The sequence below is a fragment of the Chiloscyllium plagiosum genome, chromosome 20 (genome assembly GCF_004010195.1).
Source record: "Chiloscyllium plagiosum isolate BGI_BamShark_2017 chromosome 20, ASM401019v2, whole genome shotgun sequence".
Lineage (NCBI taxonomy): Eukaryota > Metazoa > Chordata > Chondrichthyes > Orectolobiformes > Hemiscylliidae > Chiloscyllium > Chiloscyllium plagiosum.
The window spans coordinates 4,322,293-4,344,111 of record NC_057729.1 but is presented as its reverse complement, the minus strand read 5'-3'; the positions used below and the strand labels follow the sequence as shown (position 1 = coordinate 4,344,111).

The following is a 21,819-nucleotide window of genomic DNA, read 5'->3' as shown; positions in this document are numbered from 1 at the left end:
GTGTTCTTGTACACTAGTCAATGAAGGTAAGCATGCAGGTACAGCAGGTAGTGAAGAAGGCTAATAGCATGCTGGCCTTCATAACAAGAGGGATTGAGTATAGAAGCAAAGAGGTCCTTCTGCAGCTGTACTGGGCCCTGGTGAGACCACACCTGGAGTACTGTGTGCAGTTCTGGTCTCCAAATTTGAGGAAAGACAGTCTGGCTATTGAGGGAATGCAGCGTAGGTTCACGAGGTCAATTCCTGGAATGGCGGGATTACCTTACACTGAAAGACTGGAATGACTGGGCATGTATATCCTTGAGTTTAGAAGACTGAGAGGGGATCTGATTGAGACATATAAGATTATTAAAGGATTGGAGACTCTGGAGGCAGGAAACATGTTTCCGCTGATGGGTGAGTGCCGAACCAGAGGACACAGCTTAAAAATACGGGGTAGACCTTTTAGGACAGAGATGAGGAGAAACTTCTTCACCCAGAGAGTGGTAGGTGTGTGGAATACTCTGCCCCAGAGGGCAGTGGAGGCCCAGTCTCTGGATTCATTTAAGAAAGAGTTGGCTAGAGCTCTCAAGGATAGTGGAATCGAGAGTTATGGAGATAAGGAAAGAACAGGATACTGATTAAGGATGATCAGCCATGATCATATTGAATGGTGGTGCAGGCTCGAAGGGCAGAATGGCCTACTCCTGTACCTATTGTCTACTGTCTATAAATCCTTCTTTGGCCTCACTCCTCCTTAACTTTGAATCTTTTCCAGCCATATAATCCTATGAGATATCTGCATTGTTCTCATTCTGACCTCCTTGAGCATTCTAAATTTTAATAGCTCCACTTTGGTTATTGTGCTTTCAGTTTCCTCCTATGCCTCTCTACCTTATTTTCCTCCTTTTAAATCCTCTCAAACATCTGGTCATTTTCCCTAATATCTTCCAATGTGACATTTGTTTCATAATGCCTCTGGTGAGATTTGGGACATCTTATTACCGTGAAGGTATTATATTAATATTTGTTATTGTGTAAACACTATGGAGACTATAGATAATCTAAAGAAATTGCAAATACATTTAGTTCGAGTTATATTTTAGGAGAAAAACCTGATAAATGTTTCTTCAATAAAGCTTTGATTTCAAGGGTTATAAATGGATTCCTTCATGCTAAGCCTTAATTTCCATTTCAAATATAGTTAGTAGTTATTTGCACATTAGATCTCTGAGCCACACATTATTTACAGATTATGTTGTCCAGCTTCTCACCAGAGCTGAAAACGATGATTGAGCACTTAAGCAAAGTGGATAATGCGGATCCTGAGATTTAGTATATCTGGTCTTCTGGAAGGCATTTGATAAGGTGCTACACAAATTCACAATGTTGGATCATATAAGATTAGGGGTAATTTATGAGCTTGGACCAGTGACTGGTTGATGGACAGAAGACAGTCAGGATAAATGTTTATTTTTTCTGGATGGCAAGAAGTAACTAGTGGGATACCATAGGCTTCGGTCTTTGGGCCCCATCTATTTACGATCTACATTAACAACTTGGATACAGGGATAGAAGGCTTTATAGCCAAGTTTGCTCTGACAGCCAATGACACATAAAATAGGCACGTTTGTAAATTGCAATGAGGAAATAACCTTACACATGGATATATACAGGTTCGGAGAGTGTGCCAAAATGTGGTAGATGAAGTTTAACGTGGGTAAGTGTGAGGTCATGCATTTTGGTTGGAAAAATGTGAAGGTGACCTATTATCTAAATGGGGAGAGACTTCAGGGTGCTCCGGTGCAGAGGGATTGGGGTGTTCTTGTTCATGAGTCACAGAAAACTAGCAGGCAGGTACAGCAAATAATAAAGAAAACAAAGAGGATGTTGTTTTTATAGCTAAAGGAATAAAATATATAGGTAAGGAAGGATTTTTGCAACATTGCAAGGCACTGGTGAGACCACACCTGGAGTATTCTGCAATTTTGGTCCCCTTATTTGAGGAAATATGTAATGGCATTGGAGGTAGTTCATAGAGTCATAGAGGTGTACAGCACAGAAATGGACCCTTCGGTCCAACCCGTCCATGCCGACCAGATATCCCAACCCAATATAGTCCAACCAGCCAGCACCCGGCCCATATCCCTGCAAACCCTTCCTATTCATATACCTATCCAAATGCCTTTTAAATGTTGCCATAGTACCAGCCTCCACCACTTCCTCTGGCAGCTCATTCCATACACGTACCACCACTTCCTCTGGCAGCTCATTCCATACACGTACCACCCTCTGCATGAAAAAGTTACCCCTTAGATCTCTTTTACATCTTTCCCCTCTCACCCTAAACCTATGCCCGCTAGTTCTGGACTCCCCCCACCCCAGGGAAAAAACTTTGTCTATTTATCCTATCCATGCCCTTCATAATTTTGTAAACCTCTATAAGGTCACCCCTCAGCCTCCGACGCTCCAAGGAGAACAGCCCCAGCCTGTTCAGCCTCTCCCTATAGCTCAAATCCTCCAACCCTGGCAACATCCTGGTAAATCTTTTCTGAACCCTTTCAAGTTTCACAACATCTTTCCGATAGGAAGGAGACCAGAATTGCACACAATATTCAAACAATGGCCTAACCAATGTCGTGTACAGCTGCAACATACCTCCCAACTCCTGTACTCAATACTCTGACCAATAAAGGAAAACATACCAAATGCCTTCTTCACTATCCTATCTACCTGTGACTCCACTTCCAAGGAGCTGTGACCCTGTACTCCAAGGTCTCTTTGTTCAGCAGCACACCCTGGGACCTTACCATTAAGTGTATAAGTCCTGCTAAGATTTGCTTTCCCAAAATGCAGCACCTCTCATTTATCTGAATTAAACTCCATCTGCCACTTCTCAACCCATTGGCCCATCTGATCAAGATCCTGTTGTAATCTGAGGTAACCTTCTTTGCTGTCTACTACACCTAAAATTTTGGTGTCATCTGCAAATTTACTAACTATACCTGTTATGCTCACATCCAAATCATTTTTGTAAATGACGAAAAGTAGTGGACCCAGCACCGATCCTTATGGCACTACACTGGTCATAGGCCTCCAGACTGAAAAACAACCCTCCACCACCACCCTCTGTCTTCTACCTTTGAGCCAGTTCTGTATCCAAATGGCTAGTTCTCCCTGTATTCCGTGAGTAACCTTGCTAACCAGTCTCTCATGGGGAACCATGTCGAATGCCTTATTAAAGTCGATATAAATCACATCTAACGCTCTGCCCTCATCAATCCTCTTTGTTACCTCTTCAAAAAAACTCAATCAAGTTTGTGAGACATGATTACCCACACAGAAAGCCATGTTGACTATCCCTAATCAGTCCTTGCCTTTCCAAATACATATACATCCTGTCCCTCAGGCTCACTGGTCTATAGTTCCCTGACTTGTCCTTACCACCCTTCTTAAACAGTGGCACCACGTTAGCCAACCTCCAGTCTTCCGGCACCTCACCTGTGACTATCGATGATACAAATATCTCCGCAAGAAGTCCAGCAATCACTTCCCTAGCATTCCACAGAGTTCTAGGGTACACCTGATCAGGTTCTGGGGATTTATCCACCTTTATGCATTTCAAGACTTCCTCCTCTGTAATCTGAACATTTTTCAAGATGTCACCATCTATTTTTCTACATTCTGTATCTTCCACGTCCTTTTCCACAGTAAATACTGATGAAAAATACTCATTTAGTATCTCCCCCTTTTCTGCGGGTTCTCACAAAGGCAGCCTTGCTGATCTTTGAGGGGCCCTATTCTCTCCCTAGTTACCCTTTTGTCTTTAATGTATTTATAAAAACCCTTTGGATTCTCCTTAATTCTATTTGCCAAAGTTATCTCATGTCCCTTTTTTGCCCTCCTGATTTCCCTCTTAAGTATACTCCTACTTCCTTTATACTCTTCTAAGGATTCACTCGATCGATCCTATCTATACCTGACATATACTTCCTTCTTTTTCTTAACCAAACCCTCAATTTCTTTAAGAAAAAAGTGAGGACTGCAGATGCTGGAGATCAGAGCTGAAAATGTGTTGCTGGAAAAGCGCAGCAGGTCAGGCAGCATCCAAGGAGCAGGAGAATCGATGTTTCGGGCATGAGTCCTTCTTCAGGAAAGGGCTCAATTTCTTTAGTCATCCAGCATTCCCTATACCTACCAGCCTTTCCTTTCACAGGAATATACTTTCTCTGGATTCTCGTTATCTCGTATCTGAAGGCTTCCCATTTTCCAGCTGTCCTTTTACCTGCGAACATCTGTCCTCAATCAGTTTTTGGAAGTTTTTGCCTAATGCCGTCAAAATTGGCTTTTCTCCAATTTAGAACTTCAACTTTTAGATCTGGTCTATCCTTTTCCATCATTATTTTAAATCTAATAGAATTATGGTAGCTGGCCCCAAAGTGCTCCCCCACTGACACCTCAGTCACCCGCCCTGCCTTATTTCCCAAGAGTAGGTCAAGTTTTTCACCTTCTCTAGTAGGTACATCCACATACTGCATCAGAAAATTTCTTGTACACACTTAGCAAATTCCTGTCCATCTAAACCCTTAATAATATGGCAGTCCCAGTCTATGTTTGGAAAGTTAAAATCCCTTACCTTAACCACCCTATTATTCTTACAGATAGCTGAGATCTCCTTACAAGTTTGTTTCTCAATTTCCCTCTGACTATTAGGGGGTCTATAATACAATCCCAATAAGGTGATCATCCCTTTCTTATTTCTCAGTTCCACCCAAATAACTTCCCTGGATGTATTTCCGGCAATATCCTCCCTCAGTACAGTTGTAATGCTATCCCTTAACAAAAATGCCACTGCCCCTCCTCTCTTGCCTCCCTTTCTATCCTTCCTGTAGCATTTGTATCCTGGAACATTAAGCTGCCAGTCCTGCCATCCCTGAGCCATGTTTCTGTAATTGCTATGATATCCCATTCCCATGTTCCTAACCATGCTCTGTTTTCATCTGTCTTCCCTGTTAGGCCTCTTTCATTGAAATAAATGCAGTTTAATTTATTAATCCTACCTTGTCCCTGCCTGCCCTGACTGACTCGCTTCTGTTCTCAACTGTACCAGTCTCAGATTGATCTCTTTCCTCACTATCTCCCTGGGTCCCAGCCCCCCTCATCTTAGGAGTTTAAATCCTCCCGAGCAGCTCTAGCAAATCTCCCTGCCAGTATATTAGTCCTCTTCCAATTTAGGTGCAATCCGTCCTTGTTGTACAGGTCACTTCTACCCCAAAAGAGATTCCAATGATCTAAAAATGTGGATCCTTCTCCTATACACCAGCTCCTTAGCCATGCATTTATCTGCTATATCCTCCTATTCCTGCCCTCACTAGCTCATAAAACTGGGAGTAATCCATATCTTACTACTCTCGAGGATCTCCTTTTAAAATTTCTGCCTAACTCTCTGTAATCTCTCTTCAGAATCTCAACCTTTTCCCTTCCTTTGTTGTTGGTTCCAATGTGGACAATGACCTCCTGCTGGCCCCTCTCCCCCTTGAGAACATTCTGCACCCTCTCTGAGACATCCTTGATCCTGGCACCAGGGAAGCAACACACCATTCTGATTTTTTGCTGCTGGCCACAGAAACGTCTGTACCTCGGACTGGAGAGTCCCCTAACGCAGTTGATCTCTTGGAACCCAACATACCTCTCATTACGTTACAGCCAGTCTCAGTACCAGAAATTGGCTGTTCATGCTATGTTCCCCTGAGAATCCATCACCCCCTACATTTTCCAAAACAGCATACTTGTTTGAAATGGGTATAGTCACAGAAGGCCCCTGCACTAGCTGCCTACTTCTCTTACCTTTCCTGGAGTTAACCCACCTGTATGACTGTATCTGCGATTTTTTTTTTTGTTTGTTTTCTTTTCCCCCTTCCTATAACTGCCATCCATCACATACCGTTGCTGTTTCAAGTTCCTCATTGCCTCTAACTGTCTCTCCAACTGATCCATTCGATCTGATAGGATTCGCAACCAACAGCATTATTGCAGATATAATCCACTGTAAAGTCTCATTAAACTCCCAGATCTGACAAGAAGTGCATATCACTCTACTAAAGGCCTTTTTTTGTTTTGCTCCTTCACAATTTACAGACCCAGAAAATAACACCATCTTATTCTTCTACAAAACTCTGCTCCAGGTTATCTGTTCACTTATCTGTTTCTGTGCTGTGACTTGGCCCAAATAGTTCCTCCAAGATTTGTTGTGAATTTCACTGTTGATTTTTCCAGACACACTCCGATGTCCAGCGATACATGAATTCAAACAGCAAAGGCATTAACTGTGCAGGTTCAGTGTAGTGTCAGTTCCTTTCTGTCTCTCCTGCACTGAACTCACCATGTGCTTCTTTTGTCTGTTCTGCTCCCTTTTAAAACTGCTGTTGTTTTGACTTTTTTTAACTTTGTTTTGGAACTTTGGAAAAAAAAATGTAACAGCATATGAAACAGTAATTGCTGCTCCTGGAATTTGAAGAAATCACCTCCAACGCCTAAAATACCTCAAAAAAGGAACCACTGTTACAGCCAGAAATTTTTCCCATCCTCTACCTTGGATTCAGAGGAGGTTCACCAGATTGATCCCAGAGATGAGAGGTTTGTCTTATGAAGAGAGATTGAATGATTTAGGTCTATACTCTCCTGGAATTTAGAACAATGAGGGGAGATCAAATTGAGGGACTCAAAATAATAAAAGATTAGATTCCCTACAGTGTGGAAACAGGGCCTTTGGCTCAACCAGTCCACACCGACCCCCCAAAGAGTAACCCACTCAGACCAGTTTCCCTCTGATTAATGCACCTAACACTATGGGTAATTTAGCATGGCCAATTCACCTGACCTGCACATCTTTGGACTGTGGAAGAAAACTGGAGCACCCGGAGGAAACCCACGCAGACACTGGGAGAATGTGCAAACTCCACACAGACAGTCGCCCGAGGCTGGAATCAAACCTGAGACCCTGGTGCTGAGACAGCAGTGCTAACCGCTGAGCCACTGTGCCATCCATATGGATAAGGATAAAATAGATCTGGAGCAGACATCTGTGGGGCATTCTAGGACGAGTGGTCGTAGTCCTAGAATAAGGAGTAGCAAACTTAAAACAGAGTTGAGGGGAAACTACTTCTTCCAAAGGTGATTCTGTGGAATTCACTACCCCAAAGTGTGATGGATGCTGGGACAGCGAGTAAATTTTAAGGAGTTAGACAGATTTTAATTGTAAAGTGTTCAAAGGTTATATGGAGAAGGCAGGAACATAGGGTGAGGAGCATATCAGCTATGATTGAATGACTGAGCAGACTCTATCGGCCGAATCGCCTAATTCTGCTCTTCTAGCTTGTGAATTTATAATCTGCAGAGATAGCAGAACTCTGAGAGATCCATCTGTCAAGTTGGATTCAGATTGCTTGGTGCTCCTTGTTGGTAGGAGGAAGCTTTCTGGCAGGCTGGCCAGTACGCCTGGCATTTTGATGTACACTTTCCTTTATGCTGCCCCCTTTTGACTTCTGTGTGGAACTGATTTGTGACCTTTCCTCCTTCTGAAATTGTTCCACCTTGATGAATTAACCCTGTTCAAGGGTTTGCTGTGATTTCATTCTCTTTGACCATTGTTCTAGTCTCCCCTATGTCCTCTAAGTCCTAAGTAAACCAACCATCATCCTTCTTTTGCTGTTCTATCCCCATTCCCACACCCAAAGAAACAATGATATTAAAGCTGATTCAGATCCACTTGTTGAGTGCAGACATTTGATTTTCAGGTGAGATCCATTCTCGTTGAGTGTTTCTTATTCCCTGTCCTTATTTTCCAATTTTTTTAAAGCTACCCTTGTATTCCAATGCCTTGCTCATAATTCATCTAGTGTTAATGATCTCCTCCAGTTCAAGCATTTCTTCGTTGTTTTGGGATTTCTGCTGGTCTTACAGACCCTTAGGAATGCATATTTCGGTCATTACTCCAGATGCGATTTAAAACCCTGTTACCCTCAAAGTGAGTTTGTCTGCCCTACCCAATCCCTTCCTACATAGACAGTGTATCCTATGAATGCCACCTTGAAGTGGCACACAGAACAGAAACAAAGCTGACACCACTCGTAAGCAATATAAAGATGTTGAATAAGTAATGTTTTATGCAGTTTCAATATAACCTTGTACCTTGACTAAAGAAGGCCACATGCCTTCCTGTCCACCTAAGGTATTAAGCCATCTTCAAATTGGATCTGAAATAGACTATTTAGATCAAATTGATGTATGATAAAACCCTAGTTTATAGTTGTGAATAGAGAGTGACTGACTGCTGTAACATGTGAACACTTAAATTTATTGTATGTATGACCAAGAAGATGACAGAGGATAGACCATTTGGAGTGTGGACCTTTTGTTCATTAAGCAATTCCGGTTACAGTTCGGTGAAATATTTTCTTGTGCACATATATAGCAAACTTTGTACAATATTCAAACACTTAATTGGACAATTAAGTAATCAAGTTAAAGAAATCAGTTTGCTTTCTGAAATTGGTACCAAGGGGTACAAAGGACATGGGTAAAATGAATTGTACCTGAACCTCTGTATTTTCATCTGGTGGTTTTCAGATCGTTGACCTTGATTTGAAGAGAAATCAGAACCGTGAAGCACTGAGGGCCCTATGTAAGAACACAGAGAAGTCTGGTACGAATATCTTTTACTATTCACTAAACTAAAGACTGAAAGAATGGTAGTAGTGAGGCTTGTCTGTCAGATTTGAGAGTGGGAAAGCATCATTTAATGATGAAAGCCTTATTTAACTATATTTTTAAATTTCTGAATGTGGGAAGGCTAGCATTTATTGTGCATTCCTAGTTGGATCTCTCGAAGTTGGTGAGCCACCTTCTTGACCAGGTGGAGGTACTCCATCTCGAAAAACCATAAAATGATCCAACATAAAAGGAGGTCATACAACCCATTGTTCTTTTGGTGGTTCTTTGGAAGAGCTATCCAGTTAGTTTTACTCCCCAGAGCCCTGTAAGTTTATTTTGTCTCTACAACTATTTATCAAATTTTCAATTCGTGTGGATTTTTTTCTTCCGCTGGAAGCAGCTTCCCTTTATTTACTCCATCCAAACTCTTCGTGCATTCAAATTCATGAAATCAGCTTGGCCTTAAAAAGCTTGTAGGGACAACAGAATAAAGGTTTGGAAGCTTGTGGCCACAGCTTCCACAATATCCAGTTCTAAACTTCCCTCAGTAACCTAGAATCATCCTACCTGCACCAGATGACCTTTAAAACATTTTGCTGCCAGTGCTTTTTTGACTCTCCCTTGACTATTATCCTGTCCCAATTTATCTACTCCACTTCCACTAAAGAAGTCTTGCTCAAATGCAATGACCATCTCCAATAACAGATAATCTAACCATCACCCCTTGACATTCACTGAATCTTCCACTATTGTTTTGAATGTGTGGTAGTACTGTACCTTTGAGAATTGAAAAGCTAGCAAGGACTGCCTGACATAGCGCACAATGTTCTAAACAAGGTAACAATGTAACACTTAGTCGAAACTAATAGCACAGGTATGTTGCTGTGAAACACAAAAACAAATTCAAATTCAGCCAATCAGTTAAAATTATGCCCAAGATGCCAGAATCCAATCAAATTTGAATTTAGTATTTTGATAATATTAAAACCAATGAAACAATCCGATGTTTTGGGGTATAAAACCGGACATTTTGAACAGTTAGGGGGAGAACTGCCAAGCCACCAAGAAGTGCAGACTGCCAGCAGAACAGCTCTCTGAAAGGTACCTATCTATAAAACGTTTGCGCAGCAGAACATTGAAAAGCCGACAGAGGAAAATCTGCAAAGGAAGATACAGAAAGAAGATTTGACAGCTGACTGGTTTTGAAAGTTAATTTTTTTGTAAATCTTAATCAGGATTTTTTTTATTGGACCAGTATTGTGGAATGGGAGCTAAAAGATAGGTTTAACAAAAAGGAGTTGTAAGGAGTTGTTGGTTTTGATATTCTCTGTTGGACTTAAAGTTGTTAATTTTTACTTTAAATAGTGACCTCTGGGATAAATCTTTGCCTCTCTAATTTTAACAGATTACGGCACGAGGTGAGTCTCTTCTGTATTGCTGGTTTAAATTAGCAGAGGGGTTTACCCTGTGTCATAACATTATCAATGTCCTTAGATTTATCATTGATTGGAAATTCAATTGGACTTGCCACATAAACACTTTGGCTACAAGAGCAGATCACAAAGGTTAAGAATATTGATGGGAGTAACTCCCCAAAGCCTGTCCATCTATAAGACACAAATGAGGAGTGTGATAAATACTCCCCACTTATCTCGATGGACGCAGCTTCAACAACATTCAAAAAATTTGACACTATCCAGGACAAAGCAGCCCATTTGATGGGCACCACATCCACAAACATCCATTCACTCCACCACCAACGTTCAGTAGTAGCAAGTGTGTATTATCTACAGGATGCACTGCAGAAATTCACCAAGGACCCATAGCCAACACATTTCCAAACCTACAACCACTTCCATCTAGAAGGACTAGGACAACAGATACATGAGAATAAAATCACCTGCAAGTATCCCTGCAAGCCACTCTCAATCCTGATTTGGAAATATATTGCCATTTCTTCATTGTGGCTGGGTCAGAGTTCTGGAATTCCCTCCCTAACAGCATTGTAAGTCAACCCACAACAGGTGGACTGCAGTGGTCCAAGAAAACAGCTCACCACCACCTTCTCAAGGGCAACTCAGGATGGGCAATAAATGATGGCCAGTCATTGATGACCATGTACCACAAATGACTCTAATAAAACTATTTTGACAACTTTGGTGAATATGGATGTAGAGTTCTCCATTAGTATTTCAGCCAAGTCTGCGCTCTCCAGTAAAATCCCTTTTTTAGGTTCCTCATTAACCTTATCCAGGATTTGACTATATCTTTCATATTCATCTGCAATCTCTTTTTCTATTGCCTTCCAACCTCTACCTTAAGACTGCCTACAAGATCAGGTCAGAAGCTTTGAATTCTGAGGAGTAATTTGCCTTCTGTTTCCTAAAAGAGATCTGTTGCTCTTGATCTCACACATCCATAGAAAATATCTACAAGGTACAAGTCAAGAATGTGATGGAATACTGCCTGGATGAATACAGATCCAAAAACACTGATGTTCAAAACCACATGGAATAAAGCAGCCCAGCACTTTATCCACCATTTTCAATATTTACTGTTCACCATTGATGCACAATAATAGCTGTGTGTACTATCTACATACACTGAAGTTCACCAAGTCATCTCCAATAGCACTTGCAAACTTGTGAACTCAACCTCCTAGACGGACATGGGTAGCATGATCAGATAACCATGACTTGCAAGATCCACTCTAAGCACTGATTAGAACTAAATTACAGTTCCTTTACTGTTGCCCTGGAACCTACTTCCTAACAGCACTGTGGATGTTCGTATATCCCAAAGATTGCAGGGGCTCCTCGCCATATTCTCAAAAGTTATTAAGATGAGTAGTGAATGCTGACTTAGCCAGTGTTGCTCACATCCCATGAGCAAATGAGACAAACATCCAGGAAATTTTATCTTTGGAGGTTATTCTTCTCCAATTCCCCTGAGAATGTAGCTGATACGTAAATATCTTTTTTTAAAGGTTTCCATTGCTTATTTCTTGTTTCACTCACAAATTTTTTATTCTAAACCTCTTTAATGAGATCGCTTCAATTCTTACTGAAATTTGCATTACATTTTTCCTTGACGTTTTCCCTACCTGTTCTAATTGTGTTCACTGTTTTCTAAGGCTTTTCTGTTGATGTATGCTCCATTTGCCTTGCTTTACCCAAGTGGTGATTCTTTCAAGTGTTAATCCAGGTGATGAGTGTGAGGGGTGTAGTCGGTGAAATGCAATCCAGATTATTGTAATAGAATCATAGATTCCCAGTGTGGAAAGAGGCCATTCGGCCTAGCAAGTCTGCAGTGACCCTCCAAAGAGCATCTCAACCTGATCCACCACCCTACCCTATCCCCATATCCCTGCATTTGCCATGGCTAATCCATCTAGCCTACACATCCATGGACACTATGTATAGTTTAGCATGGCCAATCCGCCTAGCCTGCCAATCTTTGAACTGCGGGAGGAAACCCACACTGACACAGAACGTGCAAACTCCACACAGTCACCAGAAGACTGGAATCACACCCAGGTCCCTGGCACTGAGGTGCAACAGTGACAGGCACTGAGGTGCAACAGTGACAGCCACTGAGCCACTGTGCTGCCCATAAAAACACCCCAGATTAGACTTGAACCCACAACTCCTAGTTTAGGATCCCCATGCCTTATAAATTAGGCCATGTTGTCATGTTGTATCCCAGTGGTGCATGCGTGGTCTAAATTTAACTTCTAGACATTTAGAATACCTTGTGTTGGTTTGTCACTACCAATCCATCTTTTAGTATTAACTGATCAACCTACACCATGGGAGGGATGGCCCAATAATGCTTTATGCATAAGGTAGACTCTGGATTAAACAACAATGTTTATTACAAAGTACTGAAAAGATAATTATATCATATGTACAATATATGATTGTCAGACCATATCTGAGGAAGGAGCTGAGCTCAGAAAGCTTGCAATTTCAAATAAACCTGTTGAACCATAACCTGGAATCATTTGATTTTTGACCTTGTCCACCCCAGTCCTACTCCAACATCTCCACATCATGATTGTTTCTTGTGAGACATCAGTCTCAACTTAAGAATAAATGCATATTACTACTTTAGCTTCATGCTGTTAATATGAAAATAATTGTTTAGGAACCCTCTATAACTCTGAACTCATAGGAGACTTACAACTCTGGTTAGCTCCTCTCAGAATCAGTCCTAAGGAGATACTAACCTCCTTATACAACACTGACCCTTGTAGGTATTGGATACTAATCAGGAGCGGAATCTCTGAATTATTTTCTTTTCAATCTAGCAGGAGATCTGAATGCCCATGCTCATTATGGTTCTAATTAGTCATTTAACAAACTCACATTTGAACTTGAATCTTGGTCTCTGTGAGGATCCCTGTCAATAGTAACAGGATTTCCTTTTTCCCCCTGAAATTTTAAAAAGTGCATCTTTAAAGATTTGTTTAAAATGCTGGTATTCTTTTTCTGAAGCTATCTTCTGGTTATTCCTATGGACTGGTAGCAGTCTATTCAGCAGTGAATGCTGTTGACCAGTGTTCACAATACGCAATTTCCAGCAGATGTCACTAGATGATCTATAGCAGCTTGTTGGCTGTAACTTCTCCCCACTGACTTAAAGCACTGAGACATATTGCATGGATAGAATTTGCTGATTTATCAAATACAAGAAAATTATCAAGGTGCTTCTTGTAATATTGTATTTATAGTTTGGAATTGTTACCTTTTTTGTTTCTCATTTTAGTACAGAAATATTGCCTTCAGGTTTTACATAAGACCATAAGATATACAAAGAGAATTAGGTAATTTGACCTATTAAGTCTCCTCCACCATTCGATCATGGCTGAGATGTTTCTTAACCCTGTGTTGCTGCCTTCTTCCTGTACTCCTTGATCCCCTTACCAATCAAGAACCTAACTATTTATGTTAAATACACTCCATGACTTGGCCTCCACAGCCTGCTACGGCAATGAGTTTCACAAATTCATTGCCCTCCAACTGAAGAAATTCCTTCTCATTTCAGTTTTAGTGTTGTCCCTACACTCACTGAGGCTGTGTCCTTGGATCCTAGGCCCTCCTAGTAATGAAACCTCTCCATGTCCATTCTATCCGTGGGCGGCACGGTGGCACAGTGGTTAGCACTGCTGCCTCACAGTGCCAGAGACCCGGGTTCAATTCACGCCTCAGGCGACTGACTGTGTGGAGTTTGCAAGTTCTCCCCGTGTCTGCGTGGGTTTCCTCCGGGTGCTCCGGTTTCCTCCCACAGTCCAAAGATGTGCAGGTCAGGTGAATTGGCCATGCTAAATTGCCCGTAGTGTTAGGTATAGGGGTAAATGTAGGGGTATGGGTGGGTTGCGCTTCGGCGGGGCGGTGTGGACTTGTTGGGCCGAAGGGCCTGTTTCTACACTGTAATGTACTCTAATCTAATCTAATCTATCCAGGCCTCTGGGTATTGTGTGAGTTGCAATGAGACACCCCCCCAACCGTCAACCCCACCTCCCCCAAATCCCATCAAAACTCCAACAAATACAGATTGAGTTCTCAATTTCTCCTTATATGACAAACCTTCATCCCCAGATCATTCCTGTAAACCGCATTTGGACCCTCTCTACCGCCAGCACATCCTTCTTTAGATACAGGCCAAAACTGCTCTCAAAATTCCAAATACGGTCTGACCAGAGTCTTTTACAGCTTCCGCTGTACTTCTCTGCTCTTGTATTCAAGCCCTCTTGAAGTGAATGCAAACATTGCGTTTGCTCTCCTAACTACAAATTGAAACTGCAGGTTAAGCCTAAAATAAGGCTACCAAATCCCTTTTTGGGCTTCAGATTTCCAAAGCCATTTCTCGTTTAGATAATAGTCTATGCTTCCTACCTTGCACTTTCCCACATTTGTATTCCATCTGTCACTTCCTTGCCCACTCTCCCAGACTGTCAGAGTCCTTCTACAGCCTTCTAGCTCCCTCAACACTACCTGTCCCTCCATCTATCTTTGTGTGATTTGCAAACTCACAACGATGCTCTCATTTGCTTCATCCAGATCATTAATGTATATTGTGAGTAGTTGTAGTCTGAACACTGACCCCTGCAGAATTTCATTCATCACCAGTTGCCATCATGAAAAGACCCCATTATCCCCACTCTCTGCTTTCTGCCAGTCAGCCAATCTTCTATCCATTGCCAGTTACTTTCTCCTAATTCCATGGGCTCTCATCTTATTTAGTAGCTTCCTGTGTGGTATCTCGTCAAAAGCCTTCTGGCAATCCAAATAGATCACATCCACTGGCTCTCCTTTGTCTAACTTGCTCGTTTCCACCTCAAAGAATTCCAGTGGATATGAAGTCATGCTGTCTCAGCACTATTGTACCATGCACTTCCAAATATTCCACAATCTCAACCTTAAGAATGGACTCTAAAATCATACCAATGTCTGAGGTCAGGCTAACTGGTCTGTAGTTTCCTGTCTTCTGCCTTCCTCTCCTCTTAAGCAGGGGTGTTACATTAGCCAGTTTCCAGTTCTCAGGACCTTCCTTGTTTCCGGTGATTCCTGAAAAATCACCGCCAATCCATCTACAATCTCTTCAAGTTTCTCCTTCATAACCCTGATGTGTAGTCCATCTGGTCTGGGTTATTCTTCTACCTTCAGACATTTTAGTTCCCCCAGCACCTTCTCCTTCATGATTGCCACTAGTCTCACCTCTGCCCCGAAACTTTCTTGAAGTTTCTGGTATGCTACTGATACTTTTCACTGTGAAAACTGATGCAAAGTATCATTCAGTTCCTCCACCGTTTCTTTGTTCCCCATCACTACTTCTGTTTTCTCATTTTCCAATGGCCCAATGTCCATTTGTGTCTCCCTTTCAATTTTTAGATATTTTTAAAAAACTCATGATTTTTTTTATATTACTAGCTAGTTTACTTTCCTATTTCATCTTCTCTACTCTACTGCTTTCTTAGTTATCCTCTTTTTTTTTTTTAAAGCCATCCCAATCCTCTAATCAACTCTGGACCAGCTCCTCCCTCATGTCTTTTTGTAGCTACCTTTACTCAATTCCCCCTTTTCCCAGGGTTGGGGGAATCAAGGTCTAGAGGACATCAGTTTAAGTTAAAGAATAAAAGGGAACCTGAGGGGCAATTTTTTTTTACACAAGAGGGTGGTATGCATATGGAATGAGCTGCCAGCAGAAGTGTTTGAAGCGTGTACATTAAGAGCATTTAAAAGGTATTTGGACGAATACATGGATAGGAAAGGTTTAGAAGGATATGGGCCAAGTGCAGGGAAATGGGGTTAGCATGGATGGACATTTTGGTTGACATGGACCAGTTTGGGCCAAAGGGCCTGTCTCCGTGCTGTAAGACTCTCTGATTCAGTAACGATACTGTTACATTTGATTCTAACTTCTTCCCCTTAAATTGCAGGGTGAATTTTATAATCATATTATGCTCACTGTCCCCTATGATGTTCCTGCACATTAAGCTCCCTAATCAAGTCTGCTTCAATACACATCACCACATCTAGAATTGCCTGTTCCCTTGTGAGCTATACCTCAAACTGCTGTAGAAAACCTTCTTGTAGACTGACTTTTCCAGTCCACTTTCTTATTGAAGTCCTCCATATTATTGTAACAGTGCCTTTATTAAATGGCTTTTCTATCTCCTGATTTACTTTCTTTACCACACCCTCACTACTGTTAGGAGGCCTGGACACAACTCCCATCATGGTTGTCTCTTTTCCTTTGTGGTCCTCAACTCTGCCCGCACGGATTCTATGCTTTCTGACTCTATATCACTACTTGCTATTTGTTTTCAATACTGCGTATGTGTTAAGTACAACACCCTCAGTACTGTGTTGACTGTTCCCACTTCTCATAGTTGTTTCCTGATCTGCTGTGCCTGAAGTTAGATTCTTGACCTTCTCCACACTCTTTCCTGTTACTTGTTGTGGAAATTTTAATAACCTCTGCTGAACCCTCCCCCACTTTAACCTTTTCCATAATTCTCCATGCAACTGAATTTATTTTTTAAAAGATTTGTCTTGGTCTTTTAGTTTGTAGACTGTTTAAACGATTCTTGTATTTACCTTCTATCCGAAAGTAACCTATAATAGTCAAATTAGTAACTATCTCCAACCAATGGAATCTATGGTTTACTTCTGTCATTCTTTTGAATGGGTCCCTGATTCTGATCTTCAATTTATCCTGATTTTTAAAATAAAAATCTTACTAACTTTGAGCCAAAAGAAAGCAAACAAAACGCACCTTTTACTATTTGTACTGAATTCCACATTGCTTCAAATTCTCATATTGCTTCCAAATTCCCCAAATTATGTACTCACTCAGGCTGTGTCTCACGCCAGATGTGATCTCTCCTTTCTGACCATGTGAAACTTAGTCATGTTAGGTCATCAAAGCTCAAGACCACTTAGATTGCTAACTGCTGTCTCTCTTTTTTGTCTCAGGTAATGTGATGGTTTGTTTTGGAAACATGTTTATCAAATTCCCCAATTCTAGAACTAGAGACATGATCCAGAAAGGTATGTGTTTGTGTACAAGTTATTTAACATGTTTGTGTTTGAGTGGGGCAACTATGCTAAATGATGGAGTCCAAATAATATTAAACCAACTGACAGCATTGTTTAAAAAATCCTCGTCTTTGGGAGAAAGAGGAGCTGAGCCCTTATTGAAGGATAAATTAGTTTCACATCAGAAAATTCAATGTTTTAAATTAGTCTTTGTGTTTGGATTACTACTAAATCAATTTTAGTGAAACAGATATTCAGTACTTTATTTTCTTTCTATGTTTTTGAGAAACGTGGTTCAAACATTCACTTTTTTTATTTTCTCTAACTGACTTGATGATGTAATATCTCCAAGTTTGCAGATGAGACAAAGCTGGGTGAACTATGAGGAGAATACAAAGATGCGTTGGTGTGATTTGGACAATTTGGAAGAGTGGGCATTTGCAAGACAAAGTATAATGTGGATAAATATGATGTCCACTTTACTCTTTTTCAATTTATTGCACCAATTGCTGAAAGGAAGCATGCACGTGCAGCAGGCAACAAACGAGGCAACTTAAATGTTGGCCTTCATAGTGAGAGGGTTTGATATATCTTCCTGCAACTGTGCAGGGCCTTGGTCAGACGACATCTGGAATACAGCATGTAGTTTTGGTGCCTTATCGGAAGAAGGATGCTTTCACTATAAAGGGAGTGCGGCAAAGGTTTATCAGACTGAATTCCTGGGACGGTGGGACTGACATTTTGAAGAGATGTTGAATTGGTTAGGATTGTGTTTGCTGGTGCTGTGAAGAATGAGGGAGGATCTTCTAGAAGCCTATAAAATTCTAACAGACTAGACAGGGTTAATGCAGGAAGGGTGTTCCTGATGGCAGAGGAGACCAGAGGTTATAGTCTAAGGATCCACGTAAACCATGTAGGACTGAGATATGAAGAAAGTTCTTCACCCAAAGAGTAGTGAGGCTGCGAAATTCATTGCCACAAAAAGCAGTTGCAGCAAAAGCATATAATTTCAAGAAGGAATTGAATATAGCACTTGGGGCTAAAGGATGTTGTGTTGGATGATTAATCATGATCATGTTGAAAGGCAGAGCAAGCTCAAAGGACCGAATGGCCTACTTCGGCTCCTATTTCCTATGTCTCCGTTATTTTCTGCCCCACCATCTAAGATGAGATCAAGAACCCTTGAAAGCAGCTTCAGTTTAGTTCGATAATAGGTTAAAAAACCCAAAAAATAAAAACAATTTTTGGTTAAAAGAACAAAATTCTAATCCTTAATTCTGCCTGTTAAGAGTACTGGGGTCATTAGTGAAATAGTTGAGACAATCAGATAGAGGCCTTTAAGGGATTCGACACAAGTACCCAAGAGAAGTCTGTACATACATGGGAAGAGGTCTTTACGTGGATCAGTTGGCACACATAGTTTATGGCTGTAACAGGTTGAGCTAAGCAAAAATAACATGGAACTAGGGAACTATATAATGGATCTCAATAAGTGACGTTTTATCAACTTGTATAAGTGATAATTTGGTAATGAGTATTTACCTTGGTTTAACATGAACATTACTTTGATATTTCAGATCAAGAACAATTGGATAAAGAGATACATAAGCTTTATAAGCAGCTGAAAGTGAAAGTTAATCGTTTGAATGAAGCTCAAGGTGACTTTTTAACCTGTTCCTTTAACTCTGTGTATGTGTTATGTATACCTACAATTGCCTATGGCCTTTGATCATTTCAACCCTATTTTCTGATCTAATTGATTTTGTGGAATGATGGGGCACTGTAATTGATATTGTCCTATGCGGCAGAGAGGGAATGAACCCTGTTGCTCCTCGTTTAATACTTATGCATGAAGGTGTTCAGCAAGGAACAGATTTTCCACAATGGCCTGTTTCGTTCAAAGTTGCTTAGTTCACCTACATTTCCATATAATTTCTCACACATTTGTAAGGTCAGACAATGCCTGAAATTTAAATAAAACTGTTTGATATAAGGATAGTCAATTGAAGCTGACCCCTCTGGTGCCCTAAATGTCGTTGTAAGTAGCTGTTTTTCAAGATGTGTTTCTAAAACTCTGCTAGACAGATTATTTCAATAATTACTGAAGTAAAGTAATAGTTCTTGATATCTCCTTTTAAATTTACATCCTTCCCTACTTTAATTTGCATGAATGTCCAAAGCTTATTGTATCTAAACTGTCATGAGTTTTTATTCCTCGCTTAAAATCCTCTAAACCAATTTCTTCTATTTACTAACTGTAGTTGAATACTTGGTAAATGGGTTTTTATATATTCTCTTTACATTTGTACAGCTTGGGCTAACTGTGTCTTAATTCTTTCCCGTTGGGACTAGTCTTTCTTGTCTCTGTTCTTTCCACTATTTAATCATAGGCTATTGATCAGTCCCAAGTGTGTGGTAAACTCACAGTATAATCTCTGGAGATCTGTTCTTGCTTACCTACATCAGAACCTGGTCTGCCAATGTGCCTTTTGAGAGGAAGAGAAAACAAATTTTAATCCTTGTCTTCAATCCATTTGTGGGCTCACCCCTCTTTATCCTTCATCTTCTTCTTCAAATCTTTAACACATTTTATTTTTACCACTCCATTTCTGGCCTCTTACATATCCTCAATTTCCTTCCATACCATTAATGACCATGATGTTTCTTCAAAACTTTTGTCTTTGACCAGAGTTTTGGTCACTTGTCCAATTAGCTTTCATATAGCAAGGTGTCAAATTTTGTTTGATAATACTCCTGTTAAGTATCTTGGAACGCTTTATATTAGTAAAGATGCTCTACTAGAACAGTTGTATATTTTAAATATGGCTGACATCAAATAACTTGCTTGGGAGCTTACTTGAGGTCTTGCTCGGTAAAGATAGCGCATATCTGAGTCCTAGAAAGGTATGGAGAAAATGAGGACTGCAGATGCTGGAGATCAGAGTCAAAAAGTGTGGCACTGGAAAGGCACAGCAGGTCAGGTAACATCCGAGGAACAGGAGAATCGATGTTTTGGGAATTCCTGATGAAGGGCTTGTGCCCAAAATGTCAAATTTCCTGCTCCTCGGATGCTGCCTAACCTGCTGTGCTTTGCCAGTGCCACACTTTTCAACTTACTAGAAAGGTATGTCTAAGTACCTCTGTAATATCTGTGGTGATGGGGATACTGATGTCAATTGTTGCTGACGATTCTGATTATCTTACTACTTGTATTCCAGGAAAACCTGAACTTAAAGGATTCAATCTTTCCCCTTTAACCCAAGAAGAATTGAGCGCCATTGAGAAGACACTGAAGAGCTGAAAGTTGCTTATGACTTGTAAATTGGTGAGAACTGGGCAGAACTCCATATATTGGAGGAACAGCTACTTTGGAAAACATGGACAGCATGTTTGCAACTTGGGCCATAAAAGATGTGGGATTTTTTTTCCAACATTGCTCAAGTTCCAAGATTTACCAGATCGCTTTCAGTGGGATTATGATATCTGAAATCATTAATCCTTGAATTATTCAAGAAGAGTGTCATTTTATCCATGTCTATTGGTGGCCAACTTCCTCTCCTTTCTTCCCAGAATTTACCTGGGACTTGAACAGTTACAATAACTTGCCACAGCTGACTACTCGGCCAGTGTACTTTACAAATAAAATTGCTGGATTACTGAATTAAATGCTGATCCTTTTCATAACTATCTTTTTTTTTACATGCACTTGGTCTACAGAAAGTGGAGTCTTATTTGTGGCTTTATATAATAATTTGCAAATGTATAAACCATGTGTGACATTAATACTTGATCACTTATAGTTACAATTCTGACAATGGCAAAATAAGGCAGTGTTTCAGTTTTCTGAAATAAAAACGGAAAGAACTGCGGATGCTGTAAATCAGAGACAAAAGTAGAAATTGCTGGAAAAGCTCAGAAGTATCTATGGAGAGAAATCAGAGTTAACATTTCGGGTCAAGTGACTCTCCAAATTCAGAGCTTTTCCAGCAGTTTCTGTTATTGTCTTTTAGTTTTCCTAATCGTTCTGGAAGAAGTAAAGTCTTTGACAAAAAAACTGGAACTCCCAGTTTCACTCCTTAAATTGTGATATCTTATCCAATCTTGGCTGACAGCGCAGAGATTCTAAATTTATTCCCAAAATATGGGCATCACTGACAAGTCTAGCATTTGTTGCCAAAATGTACCTGGTGGGTAATTAGGACTTGAATAGTTTACTGGGACTCATCTGAGAGTGATTTGAGAATCCAAACTCCATATGGTGTTGGTGGATGGTGCTTCAAGGCATTTGTACTTTTTAAAAGGATTGGGAGCATTTAGTAACCCAGGCTCATCCATCCTCAGAACCCAGCTTGTTCCTTCGAAAGTCGTTCCAGCCTCAGATCCGATACCATTGACCTAAATGGGATAGGTTCAGAATGTGTTAAATGTTTATTGAAACTCTTTTGTAGTTAATGATATAGAATATGGTATCAGCAATAACATTAGCAAATTTGCTGATGATACAAAGCTGGGTGGCAGGTGAAATGTGATGAGGATGTTAGGAGAACAGCATTTAAGGAGCAGGAAAATTGACATTTCGAGCAAA

At 40.6% G+C, this 21,819-nt stretch overlaps 1 protein-coding gene across 1 annotated transcript in view; it reads left to right on the top strand.

Moving 5' to 3' along the window:
• Positions 1-20,900, top strand: part of pdrg1 (p53 and DNA-damage regulated 1) — a 25,315-nt gene extending 4,415 nt beyond the window's left edge. The window contains exons 2-5 of the mRNA XM_043710136.1: positions 8,608-8,683; positions 17,172-17,246; positions 18,812-18,892; positions 20,453-20,900. Of these exons, the coding sequence (XP_043566071.1) occupies positions 8,608-8,683; positions 17,172-17,246; positions 18,812-18,892; positions 20,453-20,535 (315 nt within the window). The 3' untranslated portion in view covers positions 20,536-20,900. The remainder of the gene's footprint in view (positions 1-8,607; positions 8,684-17,171; positions 17,247-18,811; positions 18,893-20,452) is intronic.
• The last annotated feature ends 919 nt before the right edge of the window (positions 20,901-21,819 follow it).